Raw genomic sequence first — 22412 nt, forward strand, 5'->3', positions numbered from 1 at the left:
CTGCCAGCTGGGTCATAAGATCTGTAAGGCATCCACATCGTCCCGCCAACGGGATCAGCACAAGCATCTCTTCTAGAAACCATGTGGCTCATAAACGCCCACACCTACGAGCTGGTGGACGTCGGGAGTCGTCTGGAGCGGTACGCTATCCTCTCGCACACCTGGGGCCCAGAGGAGGTTTCGTTCCAAGAATACCAGGCTGGAAGCGCAAGGCACAAATCCGGTTATAGGAAGATTGTTTCCACTTGCCACCGGGCCCAAGAAGATGGCTATGACTATGTATGGGTCGACACTTGCTGCATCGATAAAACCAGCAGCGCTGTTTTGAGCGAATCCATCAACTCCATGTTCAAATGGTATCAAGATGCGGCCATGTGTTACGCCTTCCTCGAAGATGTTGAAGGCCATGACGACTTTCCGAATGCTCGGTGGCATACTCGTGGGTGGACGCTGCAAGAGCTTTTAGCGCCTCGGGAAGTTGAATTCTACAACTCAAAGTGGCAACATATGGGTACGAGACGAGATCTAGCTGGACCGATCCAAAGTGTGACCGGGATTGACAGGAGAGCTCTGCAAGGAAACGGCTCTATTGTATATGTTCGAGCTGCCAGCATAGCAACGAAGATGGCATGGGCGGCCGGTCGGGAAACAACGAGAGATGAAGATATCGCCTATAGCCTGCTCGGAATCTTTGACGTCAATATGCCCCTCTTGTACGGTGAAGGCGGCTCCAAGGCTTTCCAGAGACTTCAAGAGGAAATTATCAAGCGGAACTTAGACCAGACATTCCTCGCCTGGACTTTGCCATCGGGTGATACAGGAGAACCCACGGATCTGCTTGCGTCTAGCCCAGAATGCTTCGCCAGATCGAATTGCATCTCTACAATCAATGAAGACCTTGCGCCATTTTCTCTCAACAATCAGGGGCTCCAAATACGACTGCCTATCTTCAGAGCTAGAGGCAAGAGAAACTCATATGTTGCTGTCCTTTCATGCGTAAAGGATCACCCAACGAGCCGCATTGGAGTACGACTGAGAGCTATAGATCGGAATGCGAAGGTCCTGGTCCGGCAAGGCGTCAGCAGACTTCGACTGGTAACAGAGGCGGAATATGATTCTGCCACCATTAGGGACTGCTCTCTGTTGAGATCAGTTTTAGCAGGGAACCGTCGCTTTATGATAGTTCGCTTCCCCGGATACGCAGGCTTTCGACATCTGCAATGGCGACAAATGGTTTACCTTGATCCGTCTGACCACTGGCATTATATGGCCACGGAGATGGAGAGATTCGAGCTAACTCCCTTCCGAGCCGGTGACACCCTATCGTATGGTATCATCTTCACAGAACCGTCCGAAGAACAATACTCCAATACGACACATACCCCAGCTGAGCCCGAACCGCAGAGACGCAGGTCATTTCAGAAAGTGTCCAAAATCCTTGTACGGGTCGACATTGATGTCGGTTCTCCGTATGCGGCCACAGTCAGTATACAACGGTTTAGGGATACAACCAGAAACCGGCTTAGCGTGAATGCCATACCAACCACTCACATGGACGTATCTGCCGGTAGGGATGCTACAATCCAGATAGGCCCTCAGAGAACTCGGTGGGGCCCCGCCGAGAGTCGCTCACGGAGTAGACCTTTTCAGTATGTGTTACGTCTCCTCCCCCATTGGTACCTCGATATCCTTGCTCTACTACTACCACTGCATAAAAGACCAAAAACACTGAGGACAAAGCTATCGTGGGAGCGACATGCCGGACAAGATAACCTCGTTGTCGACATTGGAGTCATTCAACCGAGCGTCTGGCGTTGGGTCATGGATATATCGTTCCCCCACGCCTTCATTATCTACTTTCTCCCATTATATTGCGCAACGCGTGTTACGATCGTTCTTTTTCCTCCTACAGCGGATGCATCGATGCCAAAGTCAAGCTTTTTGACTCTCTATATTGGTCTCGTGTTATCAATCGTGACCCTTTGCCTGGGACTCAATATGGGATCCAGCGGCGTCCTGCTGTTTCTTCTCGGCGCAGCAACCTTGAATCTGGTTCCGACAAAGCTGGACCGACCCGCATTGTTTTTGGGTGTTAATTTGATCGCATCTCTGTTAAAGCCAGAGAAGCGCGAAACTCTACTAGACTTACTACAAGTAGGGGTCACCATTCTTTTTATCGTTATAGGGAGTGGCTCCCTCGTCTTATGGATGGTATGTTTGGGTACTGTGATTACGTTGCGGGTTTTGTTCTTCATGATGAGACGTTATGGAGTGAGACTGTAGTTCTGTGCAATGAACATGCATCGAGATTCACTCAGGAGTAGTAATACTACGGATACTCTCTGAATGAACACGACTTACGTTCTTTTCCGCCTAGTTCCCTGCTTGAATGTGTCGAGTCATTGAAACATCCCATCTGCCTTCCCGCTCTAGATTGTCCGATGCTACTCAAACCCAAGTCCAGCGTATTTACTTCATGTTAGTAAGTGGCTTTGCACTTCCAAGTCCTCGTAACTCCGGCTAACGGAGGAGCACCTCGATAGGCGGGCTTGGACCATACGTGCAGGATCTGGACCTAGAAAGGGGCTCTTGGGATACCATTTGACGATGAGATCATTCATCACAAGCTTCTCCGGCAAATCAATATTCTTTTTGGATCAATCATTGCTGCTTCTGTTTTGAGGGCGCACAGTTTATTTCCGAGTACTTGACCACCTGCAGCGGCGAAAATATAACTTCGCTATACCAGAGCCGATGGACATTTTTCGTGAGGCATAGAACCGTGGAGGAGATACAAATATGACTCAAACTCTGTAGCACCGAGATTGACCGGATAACTTGTAATAGGAAGATGTCGCAATGTTCTTTGCCTATCATGTGGCATTGCCTCTATGGGAGGCCTTTAATGCGGTATTGCGCGGTTGAGATACAATTCAGTTATACATCTCTTAACTCCTATGAAGTCCGCATATTATGTTAAATCCCTCTTACGCAAAGTTAATGTCACTTTAATGCATTGATATTTGCGTTCATGTTCAAAATCGATGAGAAGGCACAGCCACACACAGCCACGTACAGCCACAAATCTGAGCTGATGACGTTGATGCCGCGTTGCTCGTCAACCAAACATACTTACACCCTGCAAACAGCCGCAAGGCGCAACAACATGCACCCCCTTCCACAATCATGACCTCTCCTCCGCTCACATCCGCACAAACGCACGCTCTCTTTGACATCCTAATCCACCACCAGCTGTACGCCGAAATCGAAGCCTTCAAATACCCTCAAGCCATCTCCACATATGGATACCCGTTCCGTAAGAATGATGGCGTCCAGACAACTTCGCCGCTGCTTCAGAATATGTTGAACAAGTTCGTGTTGCGGTTACCTGGCTTGAGAAATGTGGGAGTCGATTTCTGGCAGGATAAGGTCAAGGTGTTGGTGGAGAAGTTGGGCGATGCGGAGTTGAGTGAGAGTTATGATAAAGGAGCTATCGGGGCGAGGAAGGCTATGGCGACTGCGATCAGCAGTATGCTTGAGTATGTAGCGCGGGGAATGTTAGGAGGGTGGCCTTCAGGGAAGAAGGACAGGACAGCAGTTTACAACACCAGCGACCCGGAGGATATATTGCGCGCCTAGGACGACGCTGTCAGGGAGGTCATATATGGGGACCTGCTTGAAGAGACGTTCAAAAAGACGGCGGAAACCGGGAAACTGGAAGACCATTCAAGCCTTGTCCAAGGAGCGCACGAGTACATACTACTAAAGTTCGACCCCTGGTGCATGCACGTCTTTAGACTCACTGGCTAATGTACGCATAGCCTCGCATCTCTCTTACACCATGTTTTTATAATGTCCCCGGACGGCCAGTATATCCTCCGGCTAATCGAGAACGTCCATCGACTTGTGCCATATTACCTTGTCAAGCAGACTTTACGAGTGGGCAATGCAGCAACAATGATCAACGGCATGGTCAAGCTGGTCTTGACCAAGGTTTCTTTCACTGCTGTTACGAACTGGATGGGTATTACCAACAATGCAAACGACGGAATGAATCTGATGCAGCAGATTATCTCTACGGTCATGGCTTGGGACACAGCAGAGTTCCAGCGACGGGCCCAGAAACTAGAATCCCAGCGCGACGCACCAGAGAAGAAGGTCTTCAAAGCAATACGGAACTACGTATATGCGTCTCGCGACACCCACGAGGCAGGGAGGAACATCTCGATACGGGAATCAAAATCCATCATCTGTGTGATTCTGGAAACGTCCGATCCGCACATCGACCCTGATACCTTGACCGCACATCATCACGACCTTGCTATGGAGCACTACAGCACAATGCTCTCAATACGCGATAGAGAAGAACTCACCAAGATCCTTTGCAAAATGCAGCCGGACCTCCTGACATCCGCTATACGGGACCTAGTATCAGCGTTCGAACCCATTATCAGGGCAGTTCACAACGCCGTTGATCTCTCTGGCACTGTGACGGATGCCGAAAACTTCATCGATGACCTGATCAAAGTCTCCAAACCGAAGAAACTCAACAGTGCCAACGGTCCCGGTAGTAAAACATCAAGCGCAAATAACAGCCGCTCCAGCTCACCTGGTCCTGTCCCTCTTGATGGTTCCGCAAGCGCGGCGGACTCTTCTCACCTGAGCCCCTCTAGCATGCCAACAGTGGAAGACTACGTTCAACTCCTCCGCAAACACGTTCCCTCTGCCCACAAATTCTTCCATCAGGTCGCGAAGAACGCACCCGATCTTGCAAATCAATACCTCGAGTATGCGAAATCCTGTGTCGGCGAGTTCCGCACGCACGGCTCCGGAAACGAGGGCCATGCCTCTGGAGGCGCTGGTGACATGACGGGCCCATTGCACTCGCTGTTTTCATCATTGCCGACAGAAAAGCAGGAACAGCTAAAGCCGCTACTAGACAAACATGCGAAGCACCTCGAACAGCTTACCAGAACGTCCCGCTCTCGGCTTAAGACACTCGTCCGTACGACAACTCAGCCTACTTCTTCCCAACCAAACGAGCAGTCGCACCGCAAGCATTACGGTACAACTCACGGCCCGGGTATATATCTCTCCCGCTGGCACGCCCTTCTCGACAGCACACTCATCTCCCCTGGGAGCATGCGTGGACCTGTCCGTCACGGTTATGAGGTCAATGGCGAGCTTGACGGAAAGGGGTTGAAGGTGGATACTCTGCTACCATCTAGACATAAGAAGAGGGCGCCTAGTCGCCAGAGGAGGAATAGTCTTGATGGAGCTGGTGATGAGGCAGAGAGAATGGAAAGGAGGAGGGATGGCAGGGAGGGTGAAAAGATGGAAGAGGTGTGGTACGGGATGAGGGATGGGTGGATAGGGGTTTGCAAGGGATTGGAGGTCATGGGTCCGGATGAATAGTGCGACGCTAGGATTGTGTATTGTTGGTCTGGGTTATCATTTTTGGATGGTACCTGTTATTCAGGTCTCATGGTGTTGATGCTTAGAGGGGCCATAACTGAATGGTATTTCAGTTGTTCCAAAGAGAAAAGGCGGTTTGACGACAGCGATTCAATCAACTGATCCGATGTTATGCAAGTTAACATCCCGATCACTGAACTCTAACATACGTACCGGGTATCCAAGAAGCTCAAAGGTACACACTACTCTCAACTAAACCCTGATTCCAAGCCGGACAATACTCCTAATGGCTGCTCTTACATCCAGCCCCCTAGAAATGCCACAGGCTTCAATGATAAGGATAGAGTCCCAACACCGCATTACGGCTCAAGCTACATCAGAACCATCTCATGTTCCTCCTTCGGGATCTCCAGTCTCACCCCTTCCTCCCCATCCTCCCACGCCACACCCACAACACTGTAACACCACCCCACCAACATCAGCCGCGCCAAAGTTGCAAGCGCGTCAATATCTAGCGGCAATTCCATCTTCAAGATCTCCTCCACCTGCCTAGCCAGGGTCGGCATATCCGTTCTCCGCTTTGATTTCGGATTCTCAGGAACTCGTATTTCCCGCGCCCTCAACGCAGCCCGATAACTTTCTTCAAATTGCACTTTAAGCAAGCTCTTGACGGCCGATACGGCCTCGTCTCTTTTATACCTGCCCCGCTCAACAAGCATGCCCATTAAACGTTGCAAGGCAAGATTCCACCTCGCCACTCTCGCTGCCTTGCGCCCCATGGTATCTGCTCCGGCGGCGTCGTGCGCCTCGCGCGTCTCCGAGTCGATGCCAAATTTCCCCAGCCGTAGGTGCTCCCTGGTGAGTTCGCGGATTTGAGTGTCACGGTACATCTCCCCGAACAATCCTGCGTGAGAGGTGGAGTAGCGATGCACCTTCCCTACTACCGACTCTAGACGTTGAAGCAGGCGGCCTGGAGGGAGTCCACCGGAGGCGATGAAGGTAATGGTGGAGATGAGGGCGTTGGACGCCATTGGCGGTGGGTGGGTCAATGCGAGGATGGAGAGACAGCTGAGGAGATCGTCTGGGAGGTGGCTAGAAGGATTGGGCGAAGAGGACGCAAGGACATGAACAAGAGGAGTGCGGCCACGCGGCAAACGCATGAGGAATTGGATTGGTCGAGCCATAGAGAGGACGCGGATTGAAGGAAGCAGCATCACCGGTTTTCCCAAGCATATCGCCCTGGCTACGTTAGAGCTGATATATATGATTTCTGTGGAATGTCCAGATTTTGAGAGAGGAAGGCAACCGCATGCGAGGACTTTTGAGAAGTAGCTCGAGTATCCAGATGACAACAGAGGTGCTTTTTCTGATAGGTCTTGGACACGGCGCTGAAGGTGCATGCGGCGGATACCATCTGCAGATGGACTTGTCTGGAAGGAAATGCCGACGGCGCCGGGTTCTGATATTTGGACGGTTTCTTGACGGTCTTGGTTATTACGAGACCAGCCCGCTACCAATGGAGTTGCCAGAAAGAGTGAGAACGCGACCAGTTCGCTAGAAGTAACGGTAATCTGAATCGGCGCCTTCGATTGCTTCAGTTGCAGAAAACCAAGCATCCACGATCTGTCGTGATATCGAAACTCCGATCTGCAAGGTAGTAATGGGTTCTTTAAGCGCACCAGCTTCGGCTCGTGGCGCATTCTCTTACAGCGCGCATTTCCGAATACTCGTTCGAGGATATCGAGCGGATGTTTGGGCAGGCTCACAATAGATAATCTTTCGTTCGTCCCTCCGGAACTATGCCTTCCGCTCCTGTGGTGCTTTCTGCTGGAAACGTATTGGCGAACCTGGGATGTATATCTTATTCGTTCTGCAAAAGGCTGCCCCTTCAAAGCTTCGGCGAATGCGTCAAGGATGCTTTCGATAGTCGAACAGCATGTGGCATGGCAATGTACAGCTCTGAACAGCGCGGAACCGTACATTTCCTCGTCTGCGGCTTGTATCAGGGAACTGACTGAGGGCACCAAGACCTCTTTTTCTGTAAAGGCGAACAGCGTCCCCAGCGACATGGATCTTGGCCTACCCAGCTTAATTGACGGTCGTTGGTGCGCACGAGGAGCTTCATCGACTTGCCCGTCCACAGTTTGACTGCGCTTCGCTCGATTGCTCTGCCAGATATACAGTACGATGACACCGATTAGAACGAGGAGGACGAATCAGCAAGCGCCGATCACCACAACGATAGCAGTTATATCTATGGCGCTTGTGTCGTTTACAGCTGGTATAGAATAATAAGAGCTAGCGACGAATATTAACGGGCGCAATCGACAGTACAAGTCGTAGCCGGCGGTCGAGATTCGAGCAGGTCATAGGGAAGACGAGTCGGCCATAGATAGCGCCGGGAGAATGTTGACAGAGAACTCGAAAGCGATCGTGATGTACTATCAGTTGCGTACGGGATGTGAACGAACGTTCGGCATTGGGGGCCTTGCATGGGGATCAGAAAGTGGTGAAGTATGCACATCGATGTGGTGGCACTAGACGGGACCAGTCGCCAGATGAGATCTGCCACTGAAGTTATCGGGCGCTGCTTCCCTGAAGGCTCAATATTTGTATTCTAAAGTCAGGAGCAGTCGTACTTGGCAGGAAAGGACACCCTACGCACAAAATGCAGATATTGAGCTCACCGCTCGCTTCGGTGGTAGTGGACTTGGTCGTGCCCACAAATATGATATCATTCGACTAAACTCATGGGTATCATTCAAAGCTTGGAGCTGGCGTATCCCCTTCCCACAAGCTCCTGAATTCGTAACATCTTGCGCTGAGACAGGACAACCGGTAGTGGATGTTGAAAGATCAATATAAGCATCGTCCGTGTCGCATACATGACAAAACATCTGCGCACCCAAGCCTCATCATGGGGCTGAGCTGCCTGCTTGCCCGGGAGCCGACACAGCTCCACTGCCTTTGGGGTGCGCGCAGCACTAACGCCAACGAGAGATACCCAATACAACACCCCCGCGAGATTGCCCCAGACATTTTGCGTGTTCGAGAGCTCTAGAGCGGCATACAGATCATCAGTCATGCGTCGACCGCGTTCCGAACCTTCTGCAGCCACATGAAAAGGGACGCGGCGTATGATAGCCGTTGCATGAATGATAGCTGCAATTCGGCAGGCCTCGTAAACCCAGTCGTTGGAAGTGGAAAGACCGGGTATGGAAGCCGATGGAAGGTCAAGTAAATGTTGGTAGATGGGATCAATTTTCGTGTCGTATTCTTGTTGCCGTCGGTTAGGGGAAGTCATATCAACGACTTCGTCGGATTCTAATTCGCGAATAGGGTCTTTTTCCATATGTTCTATGAAGAGATCGGTAATATATCGCATGGCACATAGTAGATCGTAAGTCTCTGGGGAGCAGCGCGGGCCCAAACGGAGACTAGAGAACTCCAGGCGGGGGCTGAACAGTGGCGACCATGGTATTCCAGCAATGTCTTCCACCGGCGTCGGCATCATCGACTCCCATTCTTGGAAGAGTGGAAGCGGAGATGCACCACATATGATATCGGTATGCTGGCAGCATCTGGAATTGTCAGCCATCGTCGGAGACGTGTGTGAACGACTTACGAAGCTGCCACTTCGGCCATGGCTCCAGCCCCACCGAGGCCGGTCATACCACCCCGATGGTTGATCAGTCGTGCAATCCCTTTTTCGTGGATGCGCAAGGTTTCCTCGTCACAACTCCACATCTCTCCGACTAACAATTGCAGGATGATCATCAATGTTGAGTCTTGAAATTGCTGAGCGGGATCTCGAAGGCGCTGATTGATCCAGCTAATCACCTCGCCCTTCAAGAGCATAGTCCGGCGTGTGTCACCGGATATCCTGGTCTGCATATCTATCCAAGTAGACGCGATGGCAGTTGAGCTGAGCAAGATATGCTCATGGACCATCATCAAGGGCTTCCATCTAGCAATAGTGGCGGGAGTTGCAAATGCTCGGAGACCTAGACTCGTCAGCAGTTGTAGGCTAAACTATTAAAATGTATGGATTCTCTCATTGCGTGCGCACTTAAATCAATGCTTACATTCGCGAACGAGATTCATTGAATTCAGTTCCGCGCTGCGAAACTGGGGAAAGACACAGAAACTATCAACGCCATCGCCGATTGTCATTATACGCAGGTCGTGTACTAACATTTGCATCATTTCTTGTTCGTGAGAGTCGTTCTCTTCGTAATCCACCTCCTTCACGATGGCCATAGAGGGAGACACGCTAGATACGACGTGTTGTGAGCGAGGCGTATGTGGGACCATGGCGGCGGACGCTTCTGGATTGAGTATCTCCTTTCTCCAACCTGCCCACGCCCTGGGTAATGGGTGTTGGTGATCGGAATGGCCTGCGGTTGGCATGGTTCGGGAAGGCCAACCCTCAACATTCGGTCCTGCCACAGGGGTACATGAGCTTGCCGTGTCGTCTTGGGTTTTCTTCTTCTTTCCGTGGTCTTTATATTGACTCCGATAATGTTTCATGGCTCCTGACCGCACCGTCTTCTTGTTTTCGGCAGACTTGAACTCCGAGGGATGAGTGGCCGTCAGGAACTGAACCTCGGGCGACCCCTTTCCCCGACGCTGAGCGGCTCTGGTCTGCTGGGGATCCATCCTGGGCCTTCCTCTCTTCTTGCGCGGCGCGGCCTCCTTTTGTGGGCTTGAAGGACTTAAGGGCGAGGGAGGGGACAGAACGGACGAGGACGTGGAGGCTCCTGTACGATGTCCAAGGTCAGCTAGCGTATCCTATCTCGATGTAGTGAGTGCGAGGTTGCCCTACACCGTACCTTCACTCTGGGCCGACTGCGACCCCGTGGATATTGGGGAAAGCATATCGCAATCTGAAATGCTATAGACGGTGTCCTTATCCGCGTAGGAAGCCGACAAAGAGCATTCATAGAGCAGGAGTCGACGGAAGAGACGTGCGCATTGTGAGCATAAGCAGCACTGAGAAGTCCAAGGTTGAGAAGGGCAAGTGGATTTAGCCGCAGTTGTTCAAACATGCATTGAACGGCGCCATGAAGGGATTCGGTCTTCGACGGATCTCTTGGCGGCGCAAGGCGAGAACTGTTTGTGTTACACCGTGGTTTTCGCAGAGAGCTGTCGGTGCGAGGACTGTGTGTTGTTGCAGGGGGCTGGCTGTACGCCGTATACATTGAGGACGAATGCAAGGAGAGCCGAAGGAGATAAGCGTGATGGACATCGGTGGCTGGCGTAGTTCTCAGCACTCCACATCAGACTATCCCTTCACTTTGTTTGCGCCGCATGCGGTTGTGAACTATCGACACGTCGGTAGATTCCAGATCAGGGGATCCAGCTGCGACATTCCCGAGTGAATAGAAACCGAGTGTGACCACTGCATCCAATGCACCCGGTTGTCTGAGCTTGGTGCGCCCTCACTACCATGCGTCGTGACTTCTATCGTCTACATACTCTAAGTAGAGTACTAGGATATCAGAGATGGACATATTCCATCAGAAGAGAGCCTCCTGTTTGCCACTGATGATGACGGACACTTCACGCACCCGAGGGTACGGATGTCGGCCTTGACAAGTTCCCCGCAGACACCGCATGCAGACAACGACAAATGACCCAACCCAAACTTGGGTACCGGTTTGCCAGGTCTGCACCAAAACAATTGGTAATAGGCACTACCTACGGTTCCACGTGGTTCGTGTCAACATACGGAGCCGGTTCCTCAAGGATAGCTATAGCAGTGAACTGAACACTAACATTGTTCTGCAGCAACACTTTCTCGATAGAGAGGGGCCGGAAACTATATCTACATGCTTCCGACTAAAATCCCAACCCAGCGGAAAACTGTGCGCTTTACGATGCTACTCAGATTATCGAATATTTCCACCCAGTTCAACACTCTCTCCCCAGGCATATCTGCCGGCATCAAACATGCCGCGTTCTGGCCCTTCTCATATTCTGTGCAGTTTGTAGCGGTTTCCAGATCCGTCTCGAACAAGGTCTGCAATGGCTCTTCATGACTGGTTACGCCGAAAATCTCGACACTCTTTGACTGCTCCACTCTGGACTCGGCACTGACCTGTTTCGCATTCTTCATTGGTGTATCGGAGCTTAAAGGGTGAGTACCTATTTTTGCCTGATTCTTAAGCACTACGGTTGTGATATTGGTGCCTTTCTTCTGCTTCAGCGATTTGCATCGTTGGTGCCCTGGAGTTGAGCAGATCACTGCGAAGTCATACGGAAGAACCGCGCCTTTTTGAGAAGTCAGCAACCGTGAACATGCATCACTAAACCTAGTCTTAATTGTCATCATATTACGGACCTTTTTGTCTCAGCGTATCATTGACGGCAGCCCAGTAGTCAAAATCTATTAGACTCCGCTGTTTATACAGGTTTACAGGCAGAGCATTCGGATTTCTAGGAAACACGAGCAGCCCTGGAGCTCTCAAAGCCGACATTGACCGTATCAGATACTCATATTGGTATGCGTACATAGGGGGGTTTCCACCAGGTGAGTGACAGTGTGGGCGTGCAGGCCCATTTGGATTCATGCCGGCTGCGGATGGCAATATCTCGAGAGGCAGAACTCTATGTAGCAAGTATACTTCATACGCATAAGTCGGAGTAAGTCCTTCATATAACTGCGGTGCCCTTGGGCACTGTTTGACATTCACTGTGAAGTGTCAATGAAGGGACAGCGCACCACCAAACGCCATAGCCGGCATGACAATATCTTCGCTCCGCTAGACTCGCCTTTTGAAGACGCCAATGCGGACTCTGTTCCTGTACATTGAGAGTTCAGGGAACCAGTATGCATGTTGCAATTTGCCACTCTTCTTATTGTTTAATTATTTCGAACGGGTTTTCAAGCCTTGCAGAAACCATACTCTAGGAATAGCAGAGGAGAGGAAAATGAAAAGGTGGGCCTTTATTGGCCCATACTCAAATATACGCCGTTCGTTTCAGTGCCACGCACAAGGAAAATTTGTTCTGCACCACCCAACGAACACTTCAGCAGAGTGGAACCCAGGGGCAAAAATATGTTGATGAGAGTGGGATTCGAACCCACGCCATTTTCATGACTAGCACCTGAAGCTAGCGCCTTAGACCGCTCGGCCATCTCACCTGAAACATTATTTCTGTATGACTTAAATGTTATATAGTAGCACGCTTATAAATCGCTCAGCGATCAAACCTGAAACATAAAGCATCAGTGGCAGTTACGCATGTAAAAATGCTGTATTAAGCGGAGAAACAGGTGTTTATTACATTTTGTTTTGAAGAATTTAGGGTGCATTGCGGCATGTTACCCTGTCACCCTCCGTTTGATGAACGCCGATACTGAGGAGTATTTTAGTGGGCCCAAACAGAAGGCATAGTAGTTTAGTATTGATTCTGATGTGAAATGTTTGCAAAAGATCAAGCGACACAAACACGGGGCTACCATAAATCTGAAGGAGTGAATTGGAATGCTACGACTGGACTAGCAAGGTGAAGACATATTCCGTGGTGAAACGGGAGAGTCAGGCTCGTTTGCCACTCTAAGCTTTGCCCTGCAGGCTCTATATGGCAGTCTTCGATAGGGCTTATAGTGATTGAAAGACAATAGGCCACGGGCAGTTTCACTTACCCCTTTCTACTCAGCTCATGCGCAGGTGCAAGGGCTCAGGACATGCACGATTTTGTCTCCGTTACCTACTGCGCCAACGTTTATATACTTCCAAATGATGGTTGGTCTAAGGTCAATGGCCCGCAATGCTTGAGGCTCCATTTCACTCGCTTGCCATAAGCTTGGCAAAGCCAGAGGGAGGAACATTCTCCACCCTTCGCCCAAAGAAGTGAGGAAGGTATGCCTATTAAGATGCAAGAGGTAAAATTTGCGAAGCGACGAACCTCCATTAACTTGCTGCGGTGTATGGGATTTGTCAGAGAAAAAGTCCATCAGCCGCACATAACCAGACCTACTGCGGCTTTCCTCGTCCGACTGAACATCCGGCTGCAATTCCCCCGTAGGTGGAATTACCTACCTAGCACAAGTTAACTAGCTACGACTTAATAATGCAACAGGTGAAATTTTCTTTTTAAACATACTACTATATATAGAGGCACGCTACAAAGCTAATTGCAGGACCTCCTATATTGCTGCCCTGCTAGCTGTTTAGATTAGATGTAGAAAACAGCAGTACAGAGGAAGTGCAGGGGGCGTTTAGTCGGACGTGAAAAAAGGCGGTAGATGTACAGAGCTCTTCGTAGGTTGCGCAGACATTGCTTTTAAACGTTACCGCAGCATAACATCTAAAACCATAAGTCCTTTGTTTGAGTAAGATATGAGCGTGATGAAAGAAGTCTACCAGATGTGCTTTAGCGTCAAAGATCAATACGAAAAATAATGGCAATTCTCGGAAAGAACTTGCCTGCACACAATAGACACTAGAGCACTGATTGCAAAAGTCTCGCAGCCGTTTCCGATTGGTTTACAAATGATGACCTTTCCAATCTCTTTCCGCAAAGCCAAAGCGAATCATTCTCAGAACGGCCATTTTCTTAACTCTGGCGGCCCCATGTTCCAGCACACCACGAGACGCTCGTCGCATTTATCGTGGAACACATTGTCATACTTGAGGTCAAAGTAACAGTTAATCGTTCTCTTTCCGCCCTGCCCATTTGGAAGGTTCTCCCATTTATCCCTTGGATCTTCGCAGAAGGCGTAGGGAAAGATCCCGATTGCGTCTCTGTAAAAATTTGCCTTGGTTCCGACAGAGAATCTTTCTCGTTTCTCCGAATCAGGGATGCGGCTTGAGACAATGAAGCGGATGTTGGTCTTGTCTACGTCGTTCGGTTCATCGACCACCATTTCCACTAGGAATGAAGGAGCTTCGAAACTGAGTTTCCTGGACGGACCTTCAACTTTCTCAATTGTTGGACCATTGTAAAGTGACCATTCAATGTACGAATTACCATCCACTCGAGCTTCTTGAGTGATCTGGGCGCGAAATGAGGTCATGGGATTGTCGGTCGGTGGCGGCGAGTATTCGTTGAGATAGAAGGACGCCTCTCCACATCCTGTGAATATGGCGGCCCCGCGAGTAATCCCATTGTTGGATATGCCTGCATCGAAGTGAGCCAGTCGTTCTGTAAACAATGGGGATACTGACAGTCGCCGGTTCCTTTCAGTGTGTTGAATAGATCAGTGCAACTGAACTTGCACTCGCCATCATCTTTCCAACGAAACGAATATTTAAATCCCTCGTCATTGTCACCGCCGTTATACTCCCAGCCATCTCGTTTGATGATTCCCGAGGGTCCGGTTGTCATGTCGCGTTTTTTCAGTTCGGCATGATTTTTACACGCAGCCTCCACCCATCTAAGCAATCTATAAGTATCTCGGCGATCTGTGCGTCTCTGTAAGCTTTACCTATCGTACTGTTCTTCTTTGGCTTTGACTGGAACACCGCCTTTGATGCACTCTGGTTCCACCCCGCTCAGAGTACTGTCCGCAATGCCGATGAGCTCTTGTAGAAAGGCATATTGCGCCTCAATATATCCGGCATCCAACTCATGCAATATCGACTCTTCAACCTTTTCGCATGGACAGAATCTGTTAGGCTTCTATGAGCAAGTTAGTTCGCCTGTTCGAGAGTACTTAGTCCACTGTCATTTACTTTGAGACAATACCCAGTCTGGTATGACTTTCTCTCGCCGAAGAACGGCCCATATACCTCCTCTCCGTCGCAATCGGGATTCAGGCAAACAAGGTCTTTTGGACACTTGATATCATCGACTGAGTGGGTCCCTAAATCATTTTTGTTGAGATTGACAACGAGCGGCGCCGCCTGATGCGTAGCTGTAATGATGAAAAAGACGACGTTGAGAACCAGCGCACCCAACATTAGTGTTCCTGCCAATTGTTGTTCGTCGATATTCCTGTTCATAATATGCTGACGCAACAGAAGTACCAAGACATCTTCATCATTGAGGCGAATGTTAGGTGCCGCACCTCCAAATTGGCCATCCCCAGGGTTGAGGGGATTATTCGGATTATTTGGAGCCAGTCCAGCAAACACGTCAGGTGTTGAGTCAAAGCCAGCCCGCGCGAAGTTGAGAATGTCTTGAATACAATCCTCAGAAAGACTGTCCGGCGGAGGAACCCGCCTGTCGATTCCTCGTTTTGCGCTCCCTTTCTTGCACTTCTCCACGGCATCTGCAACCCCCAGCATTGCGAGGAAATCAGTAAATCGAGTGGCAACCGGTTCAGGTACATCGATAACCAGATCATCCTTCTTGATTGCCCCGTTATCGGCGCTCGCAATGCTTATTGAGACGTGCGCCCTAAATTCATGTCAATACGCGCACTGTCAATATTGTCAGGGCCTCTCACGCTTCTGTTGGTGTTGCAACTGCCGTAAACGTTAGTGTTCCCGCTACTTCGTGGTCTGCACCTGTTTCAATTGCCACAACCGTAGCAGACCCAATCCCTTCCAGTTGACCCAGCTCCTTGTGACTTAAATGTATAACTTTAGGAGGTTTCCTGTTTGCCAGCATGATCATGGCCCAGATATACCCGATGATAGGCACTAAAATTGCTAACTGTGGATTCACCCGCTTTGTGTGGGACTTCAGATCGTTTTGGGGAAGTGCATTAGTCAGTGCCGTGCTGCAGTCCCCGATTAGCTTTTCACTGCTGCATTTTTCCCCAAAGGTCTCTTCCAATTTCCGCTCGAGGTCAGGTCCAAAAGCAACATCAACTCCCTCTACAGGGATGTTTTCATGAAACCCATCGGGAAAGAGACGAATGACGGATCCACTTGGGAGAGGTGGTGTCTGCGTCTACGGTATTTAGCTATGCGATGACAGAGGCAAGAGCAGACTTACGTTTTCACGGACATACGCTTCTGGAACCCCGGCTGTATATGTGGGGATTGGATCTTCCGCGCGCTCCCGCAGAGCAGACACAGGTGTCTTAGTGGGTGGAATAACTGCGGCGGCGGAGATCAATTGGATGCCCACTGCGGTAAGGGCAAAGGTCATGGAACACTTCATAATGAAGAATCCTAAGGAGGAATCCTACTAAGAAAGGAGGGTAGGTATGTAGCTATGACGACGGGAGGTCAGAGTGAGCCCGACTGGAGCCTTCTTTATAATCCAGCGGTTCGGCAGTGAACTGCGCACAGCATGGCCAGTAAGAAACTATACTATGTATCCTTGACAGTTCTATAGCCCGGCGGTTTCCTCGAAGTGGGCAATGTGTCCTTCTCACAGACATCCAGTGGCCCAGGGATCGGAAAATGCAGTCTAATTCCAGGGACGGGTTTGGCTATAATGCACCAACTCCTAGGATGTGGCACTGCGTTGCCACAATGTGCTTGACCCAGTAACAGGTTCATTTGACAGGAATGTCTCAGGGTACAACGTCACATCTGACGACTCAGCCCATTTGATGATGGGCGCAGCACGGCGTGTCGACTTGGGAGACGTAGATGGATCGTAGACGATCAGTTGCGCGACGGTGTTCACATTGGCGACAAATGTGGCACGGCTGCTGACTCCCAGACTGGTGGGAAGGCACTCGCATCGGTTCTAGGAGATTGTCCATATATTGCATACCCCTTCTAATTAGTATCGGAATTTTTATGTGAAGGAACGTGGTTGTTGGGTGTTCTGTGATTTACATATGGAAGCGATTGCCCTTTCGTCTCCTCTCCCAAGACTAGGAACCCCACACATGCCATGAAGGTTTAAAAAGTCTGTTTTATGGCTTATATTTCTCCCCGTCAGCTATAGCATGAATCCCGGTTGATGACCGGACTGAGTCTTGAGTGAATATTACCATTGGGAGACCATGTTCCAGGAGATCGGTTATGGCACATGAGCTACGGTGGGCAGTGTTGTTACCATAAACGCCAACTTCCTCAAGCATGGGTAGCTGTCAGACGTGATCCCTGAGCCGCTCCTGTGCCATATGGCACGGCAAACAACTGAAACCAGCACACAGCGCTTCTCTGGTGTCCATCATTGGAGGTCGTTTCTGAAAGGAACATGGAATAATTCTCGCTCTTGCTAACACGTCACTATGAGCCTTACGGAAGAATATATATGATAAAACCCCGCAAGTGGACTCACTTACAATGGTACACGGCTTCCGATACCAGCTACGTAAAGCACTACTAACATGGAAATATTTACGTTTCCATTGACTCTCCTCCTCGTATCGATTGTAGTCTCTGTAAGAGGATACAAAATTGATGAATCATGCGTAAAGGCCGGTCTGGGTAAGTGTAGCACATTGCCTTCACAATAATCGGGTTTATCCTTGGCTAATATATGCAACTGTAAGGTGACCAGATAAATACCGCGATGCAGTCTGCACTTGCCATGGCTAATTCCGGAGCCAGTGCACTGCAAAGCTCACGATCAATCAGCAAGGGTTTCGATGTTCCCCCCCGCGACAAAATGCTAGACAACCTGATCGAAGACCTCTTTTTCAAAGGTGCGGAAGGACAGAAACTTAACCAAATCTACCTTAAAAAGGTCGGCTGTACGTACTTTCCCCGACCTGCCCCTCAAAACCTGGAAGGCAAGATGGCCCTTCTGATTTAATTCAGCTGTGTACACGAATATCCTAAGGTACCTGGGAACGCAAACAGATAGCCCTGACAACAGGGATGCGGTAAGTGTAACAGGATGCTATCTAGGCATGGGCTTTTCCTCTATCAAAGTCTGAACGCCTCAAGGTTATTTTCTGTGATGGATCTCGCTTCAAGAGAGAATCACCACACAGCAGATGGGCAACTGATATGAGTGAGTTCAAACATGAGCTCAAGGTTTTGATGGCTAATAAAATGACATCACAGCAAATGGAAGGAAGCTGAGATGGAGAGAGAGACAGTGTGAAAAAGGCAGTGAGAAGATCGCTGCCGCCGTCACCTGGCTCGGTACAGCCGACGATGACACTCGCAGATGGCCCGCTCAAATTCAGCTTTGCGACTGGTTTGTGGAGTTTCTCAAGCAACACGAGATGATCATAGGGGAAGATATACGTTTGAAAACTAAGATCGGTCGCAAAGTCATCCGTAAGGCTAGTCAAGGCAAGTGGCTTTTCAATCAAATAGGTAAGTTTAAGTTATTATGAAAGATAAGTGTAGAGGCGCGCCAACTAATTGAGATGAAGACGTCTATAACGTACTCGATAAGGTACTTCTGCATGAACTAACACACACCTGGATGGGGGGCGAGCTTGATGATGTAAGCCTCTCTTGTTTTAAAGAACGGTCCTGTTACCTTCATCCATGCTGATCCTACAAAGGTCAAGGTTAAAAAGTTTGGAATTATTCCTCGTCCTGCCTATGGCTGGGCCAGATGCAAAGAATTGGCCAAAACAGGCTCCCTAGTGGACAATTATTTTGAGGACGCGCCCGACAACAACGCTGAAACGGTCGCTCTGTTTGCAAGCGGTGAGTAATCTTTCTACGATTGGCTACGATTGACGAAACTAACATATTAGTCGTTCACATGATGACGAGGAACGATTATCCGGCTATGGTTGACAAAAAGTGGAAATGTCGTTCCCCTCGAGCAACCGTTGAAACTATGGTCTTTGTGATCGCCCAAAATGGACTCTGTAGAAGCCAATCATGCAACTCTTTGTTGAAGTGCAGTCAATGATTCATCCATGTTCTGGCTCATACTACATATTGATCGTTAAATGGTCTCCATCTGGTGATAACCGTAAAGTTGACATTGCCAAGCACGTCCCAAACGCTCTGAGGGACTTCAACATTCAGTTCAACCTCAATTTTATCTGCGCAAATTGACTGAAGAGGTCGTAGCACTGAAATAAACGTTGTTGCTTGGACTCTAGGCGTCAATTGCCACCATAATTCACCGCGCAGGATAAGATCAAAGCGCAGATGCCGAAGATGTGGGAGAGATCGAAGGCGGTCACAGCACGCCTTCCAGTCGTCCTGAATATCTGGTGGATAAGGGTACTTTCCCAGTGGCGGATACGGGTATTGTCTCCACCGTGCGACGTCAATTGTAATCCCCTCAAACAACGAAGTTATGTGTATGCGACGCAGGCAAGTCCACTGGGGCTCGGGGATAACCGAAGCCCATTTCAAGAGACCCAAGGCGCCCTTAAAATGAAACGTGTTTTCTTCATAGAGCAGATGCAGTGCTTCCGCATACCTGTTCAATTCTGTCAGCCTAGTCGTAAGCTACGGAAGTGTTACTTGCATGCGCCGACACGTTTTCAGTATCGCAAGTAGACTATACCCTGAGGGCTGCCAGTCAAGATAGCACTTATGTTGCCATGTTGGATAGGGCGAATCGTTTTCGAAACATCGTCGATGCACTATGCGTCCCGTTCCCTTTTGGAGATGAATGATATGCGTGAACACAGATTGATCCACAAGGAGTTCTCTGTAGACGAGAAGTCGAAGTTCAGGCCGAAGCTTGTTGAATAATGGCGATTGGTCTTGAGGGTGGATCTGAGGTATCTTCTCCGGATTCTCGAGGAGCGGCCAGCACGCTGTGTATCGGGACCGCTTTCGCAACTTGTTACGAACCAGTGGGAACAGCTTCTTTTGAGCGTTCTGGTCCGCCTGGTGCTGCAGCATTTTGGAGCGCGTGTGGGTAAAGTCAACGTGGGAATGTGTCGGCGGGTGAGGGAAAATCCAAGTCAGCGCGGCGCTGGAACTGTGCCACATGTGCGGGGCAGGCTTTGATTCGGAGAAGATGTGAAACAGCGAACCAGGTGGGCTGTACCTCCGTTCACTGAGAACAGATGGGCACCACAGCTGCCTCAACGTGACAGTAAGAAAGCGTAATTACTCATGCTTGAAGCAGTGATGGATTGTACGAGTCACGTGTCAGCCGTTCGCGAAGGTGCCGGTGTACTACCAAATCTCCCGGGAAACATGAAAATTCGAGCCTTTTATTATCTGCGCCGGTCTCCGATCGCAGTAATAGCGTGCGGGTTCCAAAACAGCTCTCGTGGATCCACTTCCCGCTTGATTTTTTTCAACCTCTCCACCACTTCTTGATCGCGGTAATATGCTTTCCAAGCCTCCTCCCTGCTTAATGCGGCATCAATATAGCTTAAACTTGCGCCGAACGATGTGCCTTTTTGTTTCTCAATGATCTTGTTGCGAATCCCCATAACAAAGTCTTTCGATTCTGCAGTATCGCTGTCAGCCGGGATCTGAAATGTCCAGAGGGAGTCGCGGTCCGTGTAGGCTGAGAAAGCCTCATCCTTGTTATTTATCGAAGATCTCGAGCCTCCGTGAAGATTGATTATGATAAAATATTTTTCCGGTAATGGTGGAGAAGTAATGTGCTCAAAGAAAGCTTCCATTGCTGCTTCTGTAAGACCTTCGGACTCTGAGACAGTGAGCGACGTTGCATAGAAGGATTTATGCTCGTCCGTGCCCATCGCTGGAACATCTAGTGTTCCCTTGTCAGAGCATACTTCGAGAAATTCGATCCATCCCAGGGGCTTAATGGATGTTGAAGATGGAGCAGGTAGATTCTTCACTAGCGCGGGTAATATCTACCAATCGGTTAACCAAGGTTTTGTACTGCATTGGAAGAAGTGTTACCTTATCATTGAATTCATCTTCCCCACCAAGAAACCCTCCTGTAACTCTATAGGTACTTCCATCCACTCTAACTCCAAAAGTCAACCTCTCGTCAACGACACCTGACTCAGTTGCGAAGTGTTGGATCTCGAGAAAGGTGTTCGTGAACCTCTGCATATCCTCGTACATGCCGTCCCATCCAAGCTCAAAATAGATGACTTGTAATGGGGCTTCTTCCGTCTTCATGTAGAAAGTAGCCACAATGCCGATCGAATGTGCTGCTCCTCTCACTGCCCAAAAGACGTTTTCGTTCTCCTTCAAATTCGCATGAAGAACTCTGCCATCCGCCAGTACCACATCCACTGCAACGATCCGATCTAATGCCAGCCCCCAAGCTCGGCTAACGTATCCATATCCCCCAAGTGTTGAGTGGCCTCCGATACCAACCCCGGACCCAGTGCCATGAGGCAATGCTCTCTTACCCTGCTGGAAGAGCTTGCGTGCCATGTTTCCCAATCTCGCTCCTCCACCGACCTTTGCAACGACACCCCTCAAAAATTCCCCTGTACTGGGATCGACATATTCATTGAGTGTCTCCACATCCTGAAATTCTCGGAGATCGATCACCATACTTCCATCTTTTCCCCCAAGACCGAAGGAGGCATAGGAATGACCGCCACTTCGAGCTTGCACTTTTAACCCAGCTTCTGAGGCTGCCTTCAGGGCGAGGGATATCTGCTGAATTGACTGCGGGAACACAATTACGGCCGGCTTTGGTTGAAGGCGGAGGTTGTACGGCAGGCGGAGGGAGTCATATTCAGGGGAATCCGGGATTGAGTATGGAACCGAGGTTGACTGTAAAATATTAAAGAGTGGATCGTGGTTGTCCATTTTCTAATCGTGATGTTCCTGTACCACAGGAACAGTCGAGACGTTACTCTTATCACGCTCTGCGAGATATTAAACTTGGTATGCAGGAAAGCTCTCAGGCATACTTGGTTCGGACAATTGCGCAGATATATAGAAACAGTGAATGACGGACCAACGCAAAGTAAAAAACGAGTCTGTGTTATGTTTAACAAGTGTCAGATTCCTCGAGGGTCGAGTCACTGTTACGTCATAGAGGACACGCGGATGCATAGATTTGAGACCGTCTGCGCAAACCTGGGACCGCATAACAGTTTCTTGAGGCCCAGGATCGTGTCTACTACTACTCCCAGTTAGAAGAGCATTAAGTGTCTAATTCGACAGTGTCTGTTTGGAGATGAAGCGATCAAGTCACGAAGCCGAGGCCAGTAATTAGAGTGACGGTCTTATTGCTACTCACGTCAAAGGACCGGTTGCACACAAGGACATTTATAGTGAACACACGTCTGATGTTCTCTTGGATATCAATCAACA

The 22412-nt window shown here is 49.6% G+C and overlaps 8 protein-coding genes and 1 non-coding gene across 9 annotated transcripts; 2 read left to right on the forward strand and 7 right to left on the reverse strand.

The window, feature by feature from the left end:
* Positions 1-48: 48 nt before the first annotated feature.
* Positions 49-5577, forward strand: EI97DRAFT_498619 (uncharacterized protein; the record flags this gene model as incomplete). Its single annotated transcript, XM_033802564.1, has 5 exons — positions 49-2211; positions 2460-2482; positions 3150-3539; positions 3822-5414; positions 5529-5577. Exons 1-5 carry the CDS (start codon positions 82-84, stop codon positions 5575-5577), a joined length of 4185 nt encoding a protein of 1394 aa, XP_033657983.1. The 5' UTR covers positions 49-81.
* A 209-nt stretch (positions 5578-5786) lies between these two features.
* On the reverse strand, positions 5787-7484 carry EI97DRAFT_439460 (uncharacterized protein; the record flags this gene model as incomplete). Its single annotated transcript, XM_033799559.1, has 2 exons — positions 5787-6998; positions 7095-7484. The coding sequence occupies 2 exons, from the start codon at positions 7482-7484 to the stop codon at positions 5787-5789; spliced, it is 1602 nt and encodes a 533-aa protein (XP_033657984.1).
* Positions 7485-8037: 553 nt separating this feature from the next.
* EI97DRAFT_411741 (uncharacterized protein) lies at positions 8038-10574 on the reverse strand. Its single transcript, XM_033796741.1, has 4 exons — positions 10248-10574; positions 9501-10175; positions 9041-9419; positions 8038-8996 (listed from the first exon to the last, which is right to left on the reverse strand). The coding sequence occupies exons 1-4, from the start codon at positions 10291-10293 to the stop codon at positions 8177-8179; spliced, it is 1920 nt and encodes a 639-aa protein (XP_033657985.1). The 5' UTR covers positions 10294-10574; the 3' UTR covers positions 8038-8176.
* Positions 10575-10738: 164 nt separating this feature from the next.
* On the reverse strand, positions 10739-12018 carry EI97DRAFT_478418 (uncharacterized protein; the record flags this gene model as incomplete). Its single annotated transcript, XM_033801986.1, has 4 exons — positions 11759-12018; positions 11294-11688; positions 10986-11084; positions 10739-10885 (listed from the first exon to the last, which is right to left on the reverse strand). The coding sequence occupies exons 1-4, from the start codon at positions 11985-11987 to the stop codon at positions 10739-10741; spliced, it is 870 nt and encodes a 289-aa protein (XP_033657986.1). The 5' UTR covers positions 11988-12018.
* Positions 12019-12480: 462 nt separating this feature from the next.
* On the reverse strand, positions 12481-12562 carry EI97DRAFT_t18. Its single transcript has one exon. It is a non-coding gene; the product is annotated as a tRNA-Leu (tRNA).
* Positions 12563-13963: 1401 nt separating this feature from the next.
* EI97DRAFT_498621 (uncharacterized protein) lies at positions 13964-16476 on the reverse strand (the record flags this gene model as incomplete). The annotated part of the gene is made up of 6 exons (XM_033802565.1): positions 13964-14544; positions 14592-14800; positions 14852-15045; positions 15099-15765; positions 15815-16257; positions 16309-16476. The coding sequence occupies 6 exons, from the start codon at positions 16474-16476 to the stop codon at positions 13964-13966; spliced, it is 2262 nt and encodes a 753-aa protein (XP_033657987.1).
* Positions 16477-17808: 1332 nt separating this feature from the next.
* Positions 17809-18895, forward strand: EI97DRAFT_455340 (uncharacterized protein; the record flags this gene model as incomplete). The annotated part of the gene is made up of 6 exons (XM_033800634.1): positions 17809-17971; positions 18039-18103; positions 18168-18234; positions 18288-18545; positions 18605-18678; positions 18740-18895. 6 exons carry the CDS (start codon positions 17809-17811, stop codon positions 18893-18895), a joined length of 783 nt encoding a protein of 260 aa, XP_033657988.1.
* Positions 18896-18950: 55 nt separating this feature from the next.
* On the reverse strand, positions 18951-20256 carry EI97DRAFT_123601 (uncharacterized protein). Its single transcript, XM_033793051.1, has 2 exons — positions 19681-20256; positions 18951-19620 (listed from the first exon to the last, which is right to left on the reverse strand). Exons 1-2 carry the CDS (start codon positions 20139-20141, stop codon positions 19116-19118), a joined length of 966 nt encoding a protein of 321 aa, XP_033657989.1. The 5' UTR covers positions 20142-20256; the 3' UTR covers positions 18951-19115.
* A 115-nt stretch (positions 20257-20371) lies between these two features.
* On the reverse strand, positions 20372-21902 carry EI97DRAFT_447961 (FAD-binding domain-containing protein; the record flags this gene model as incomplete). Its single annotated transcript, XM_033800134.1, has 2 exons — positions 20372-20983; positions 21033-21902. The coding sequence occupies 2 exons, from the start codon at positions 21900-21902 to the stop codon at positions 20372-20374; spliced, it is 1482 nt and encodes a 493-aa protein (XP_033657990.1).
* Between the last annotated feature and the right edge of the window lie 510 nt (positions 21903-22412).

This window comes from Westerdykella ornata, assembly GCF_010094085.1.
Source record: "Westerdykella ornata strain CBS 379.55 unplaced genomic scaffold EI97scaffold_2, whole genome shotgun sequence".
NCBI lineage: Eukaryota > Fungi > Ascomycota > Dothideomycetes > Pleosporales > Sporormiaceae > Westerdykella > Westerdykella ornata.

Bases quoted from the DNA above. Each gene is read 5' to 3' on its own strand.
- EI97DRAFT_123601 (XM_033793051.1), bottom strand. From the start codon at position 20,141: ATGTGGCACAGTTCCAGCGCCGCGCTGACTTGGATTTTCCCTCACCCG. The intron at 19,621-19,680 runs GTGTCGGCGCAT...AGAATTGAACAG, and splicing joins CTACTTGCGATACTGAAAAC to GTATGCGGAAGCACTGCATC.
- EI97DRAFT_411741 (XM_033796741.1), bottom strand. From the start codon at position 10,293: ATGCTTTCCCCAATATCCACGGGGTCGCAGTCGGCCCAGAGTGAAG. The intron at 10,176-10,247 runs GTACGGTGTAGG...GACATCGTACAG, and splicing joins GCAGTCGGCCCAGAGTGAAG to GAGCCTCCACGTCCTCGTCC. The intron at 9,420-9,500 runs GTAAGCATTGAT...TGACGAGTCTAG, and splicing joins AATGAATCTCGTTCGCGAAT to GTCTCCGAGCATTTGCAACT.